Here is a 5,000-nt window from a genome sequence, read left to right as displayed (position 1 = left end):
ACACCACCAACGATCCCAAAATCTCCACATTCCCCAACAACAACACCACCATCCTCCTCCTCCTCCTCATTATCATCATCATCAACATCATCCAATTTCCTACCACCACAGCCTCCAATCTCCTACCCCATGCTCTCAAACTCCCACCACCCACAAATCCCATCACACCAGCCACACTCCCACACCTCCATAACGCGCCCAACGCCCATAAACGCTTCAAGCCTGGCCGCCCATCTCCCAGGCGCTGGTGTTTACAAGCCAGTGGCAGTGTACGACCCAGCTCTTCTTCCTCAAGCCTACCTCAACCCCACATCAGCTGCCCTCCACCCCTACCACAATGCTCTGGTCAATCAGTTTTACCCCGTACCTTTCGGACGTCCAGACCTTGCCTTCATAGACCGACATAATGCATTTGCTAAAGGTAAGGACAATGATTGTTTTTGGGTTTTTGGCCCTTCATAGACCGACATAATGCATTTGCTAAAGGTAAGGACAATGATTGTTTTGGGGTATTTTGACCATTCATAGACCGACATAATGCATTTACTAAAGGTAAGGACAATCATTGTTTTTGGGTTTTTGGCCCTTCATAGACCGACATAATGCATTTGCTAAAGGTAAGGACAATGTTGTTTTGGTTTGCCCTTCATAGACCGACATAATGCATTTGCTAAAGTAGGACAATGATTGCTTTTGGGTTTTTGGCCCTTCATAGACCGACATAATGCATTGCTAAGTAGCATATGCTTTTGGTTTTTGGCCCTTCATAGACCGACATAATGCATTTGCTAAAGGTAAGGACAATGATTGTTTTTGGGTTTTTGGTCCTTCATAGACCGACATAATGCATTTGCTAAAGGTGAGGAAAATCATTGTTTTTGTGCGGCTATGTGGTCTTGTGGTATGACACTCGCTTTCGGATCGGAAGGTCCTGGGTTCGAGCCTCGCGCTCGGCGCATAGTTGAGTCCCTGGAAAAGGCTCTTTACTCACTTTCTCTCACCGTACTCAGGTGTAAAATGAGTACCTGGCCGTTAACAGCGTTGTCTTTGTTCGAAAAATTGTAATATTGCCTAACAGGCGGCATGTCCCGTCCTACATGTTAAATATTGCTGTTGACCAGGGACCCCTTGTAAAGCGCTTTGAGCACATTTAGTGGATATTGCGCTATATAAATCTCAAATTTTTAAATTATTGTTTTGGGGTTTTTGACCCTTCATAGACCGACATGATGTGAGGACAGCGATTGTTTTTTCAGACCTGCCTTATTTAAAATTTAAAAATTCGTAGTTTTTAGGAGAGAAATATTGTCGTCGCTAACATTATAAATAGTATGCAGATGACGTCACTCAGGTCTTTGTTATTGTTTTTTGCCATCCGCGTTTATGAGTAATGCTCACTGAACTGTATTAACCCGACTATAAACGTTCATGGATACACACAGTTTTGTGTGTTGGTCCGTTATACTTCCGGATGGCAATGTTATGGGCTTCTTAGCCAAGCGCATACTATCTATAGAACAATAATTTACTTTTTTACAACGAATAAATAACACTTCAAAATCCATAAAATCATGTCTAGGTCTGGAATCAACATTCCGTTTCAATAAGTTTTAATGACTTTGTGATATTCATGAAGTTCTGAAAATGGAACCAAAATGTCGTAATTTTACGGATTTTTCGTTGTAATAGGTAGGTCTGTTTTCTTTTTTTTTTTTTTTTTTTTTTTTGACCAGATAACTAAAATTTTGAAAAAAAAATAAAAACTTCAGCATAAACTTAAACTTGAGCATTGATATAGCGCAATATCCACTAAATGTGCTCAAAGCGTTTTACAAGGGGTCCTTAGGCAACAGCTACACTTAACATGACGCCTGTGATTCTATATTACATTTTTTTTTCCGACAGAGACAACGCTGTTGACCGCCGGGTGCTCATTTTACATCTGAGTACGTTGATAGAATGTTAGTAATGGGCCTTTTCCAAGGACTCAACTATGCGCCGCTCAGAGCAGCGGGACTCGAACCCTGGACTTTTCGATCCAAAGGCGAGTGTCATACCACTAGGCTACATAGCCTCACAAAAATATGTATTTAAACATTTGACCAGAAAACTCGTCCTTCAAATATAGATCAATTTGCGAAGTCCCAGGTTTGAGAGTTTTTGCCAAGATGAGAGTCATCTAAATCGATAGGTAATTAAAGGACTGGCCAAATTTTGAAATACGCGCTTTATCAAAGCTCAGATTTGTAACCCATCCTCTCAACCTTGTAATACTGGGTGGGGTTACGACCTCCCATAGTGGAAGGCTGTATTATCAATTTTTGTTTACACCATAATCTCCCTTTTAGATCATCGTTTTTGTTGTTACCGTTGTTAGCCGAAGAAGGGGTTTGAGTCCAAAACATTTGTTGTTTATTTTTTTCCTTGTTCTTTTAATTTTCCATTTTTTATTTAAAAAAAAAAAAAATCTTTATTTTTGAAGTTGTCATGTGATTTTTCAATTCGTACCATACTTTCCTATTTATTGAATTTATTTTAAAATTTACAATTGATGAAATATATAAGGACACGACTCTCTTAAGTCACGGAAAGACAGAAAACAAGTCATTTAACTCTTACAACCCTAACACCGACTACATCCGTACTTTACCCGGGTTACTTTTAAATTGTACATAAGTTGTTCTGTTTCGCTTTATTTTGTTTTGTTTTTCATCTTTTTGTCACCACTTGCATTCTTATAATCTAATTAACGTTGTCCTTCAGAACGATTCGGGCCATGAAGCCGGAGTTTATCCCGGTTTCTATAGCGTGAAACGGACAAAAGCAATTGCACTTTTACCCCATGCCTATAATTTATTACATTTTTCTGCGACAAATTATAGGCGTAGTATCAAAGCTCATGTGATTCATTTTTATACGTTAATGGTAGATAGTTGAATACAAATATATCGATATGCACATGCTCATTTTTAATACATTTTTTATCTTCAAATTTTGAAAAGTAGCAAAAATCTCTAGGATTGAGTGAGTTAACTAACTCTCCGATTTGAACCGATTTGAACTCTTAGAATTGCCACAAATAAATAACAATGTGAAACTAAATGTAAGCTTCAATTTAATTACGAAAACAGATAAAATGGACGTTTCAGGTTTCCCCTTTATCAACAAAACAGGATGAATGAAACACTATAGATGAATGAGATAATGTGGTAGTGACGTTGTTAAGATGAATAAACAATAAATAAGGAGTGTTTATTCATCTTTACAACGTCACTACCACATTATCTTATTCATCTATAGTGATTCATTCAACCTATTTTGTTGATAAATGGGAAACCCGAAACGTCCATTTTATCTGTTTTCGTATATTAAATTGCTTACATTCAATTTCACATTGTTATTTATTTGTTTGAGCTTCGAGCAACAACATTTACATTACATAGAATTGCCACAGAAAATTGGAAATTTTTAAAACTCGAAGGGTATTTTTCTGTGAGTCAAACGAGACAAGTATTACCGTACAATATTACAAGTCACTAAATGTGCGGCTATGTTGTCTTGTGGAATGGCACTGGCTTTTGGATCGGAAGGTCCTATGTTCGAGCCTCGGTCGGCGCATAGTTGAGTCCTTGGAAAAGGCTCTTTACTCACATTCCTTCACCGTACTCAGGTGTAAAATAAGTACCTGGTCGTTAACAACGTTGTCTTTGTCGGAAAAAAAGTGTAATATCGCGTAACTGGCGTCATGTCTCGTCATATATGTCACGTGTTGCTGTTGGCCAGGACCCTTTTTAAAAGGGCTTTGAGCACGTTTAGTGGATATTGCCTTGTTTAAAAGCACAAGGATTTATTTTTTTATTTTTTTTTGGGGGGGGGGTTGTTCTTTTTATGTTGTTTGTTTGTTTGTTTGTTTGTTTTTATTACATAGTAGAGAACCAGATAATACAAAGTGAGTTTAAAAACCGCGACTAACATGAGCATTTATATAGCGCAATATCCACCAAACGTGCTCAAATCGCTTTACAAGGGACCCCTAGCCAACAACAACACTTAACATGTAGGACGAAACATGACGCCTGTTAGCTGATATAAATTACAATTTTTGTCCTATAGAGACAACGCTGTTAACGGCCGGAGTTTATCCCGGTTTCTATAGCGTGAAACAGACAAAAGCAATTGCTTGCTATCCTTTCTATTACGACGCTAGTCTATCGCAAAGTACTTTTCACCAAATCTATCAGACTCAGCTACCCACCCATTCACTATTGGGTGGACAGGAAGGGGGGCGAGGGGGGGGGGGGGGGGCAGAAAAAAAAAATCTCGACTGCCTCCGGGATCGATCTCGTTCCCTTTGCATGTGAAGCGAGTGCTCTACCAACTGAGCTATCGGGACCACACCCCCCCCCCTCCCCCTTTTTTTTATAAGGACCAAGGAATCACATTATGTTTTGTGATAACTGAAATAACTCTATGACGGCTAAAGCAGTAGGATAGGACGTTTGTAAACCGCTTTGAGCACGTTTAGTGGATATTGCGCTCTATAAAAAAGCTCAATTTGTTTTGTTTTTGTTTGTTTTTTTTTTCTGTTTTTTTTTTAACATTTTTGTTTTTAAAACATTTTTGTTTTGTTTTTTTTTAAACATTATTTTTTTGGCCAGTTAACTGTCGTACTCTAGAAAACACGCATTAAAAAATTTGGCCAGAAAACTCGTCCTTCAAATATCAATCGATTTAAATGACCCTCATCTTGGGTAAAAAAAAAAAAACAAACAAAAAAACCTCTCAAACCTGGGACTTGAATCAAGACATCTCGACGCCTCAGGTTTGAGTGTTTTCACCATATGATGAGCCACGAAGTACGGGATTGAAATAATTTTCAATGGTTTAAGTGGATTTGAAGTAGACTTAATGAAATGTTGTAATCGTTTGTATCACTTAATGCAGGAATAGATGTAAACATTAAATGTCACAGTGGTGTAAGAAAAAAAATACCAACAAAG

The 5,000-nt window shown here is 38.1% G+C and overlaps 1 protein-coding gene across 1 annotated transcript in view; it reads left to right on the top strand.

Annotated features, from left to right (window-relative positions):
- Positions 1 to 5,000, top strand: part of LOC144966242 (uncharacterized) — a gene marked incomplete in the record, with an annotated part of 36,159 nt that overhangs the window by 1,153 nt on the left and 30,006 nt on the right. Inside the window, 1 exon segment of the mRNA XM_078902426.1 lies at positions 1 to 421. This exon segment is cut by the window's left edge and continues 1,153 nt beyond it. Within this exon segment, the coding sequence (XP_078758552.1) occupies positions 1 to 421 (421 nt within the window).

This window comes from Berghia stephanieae, chromosome 2, assembly GCF_034508935.2.
Source record: "Berghia stephanieae isolate SIO BIC M18660-M18661 chromosome 2, UCSD_Bste_1.3, whole genome shotgun sequence".
NCBI lineage: Eukaryota > Metazoa > Mollusca > Gastropoda > Nudibranchia > Aeolidiidae > Berghia > Berghia stephanieae.
The sequence above is the reverse complement of the archived record's forward strand: the minus strand, read 5'-3'. Positions and strand labels throughout refer to the sequence as shown.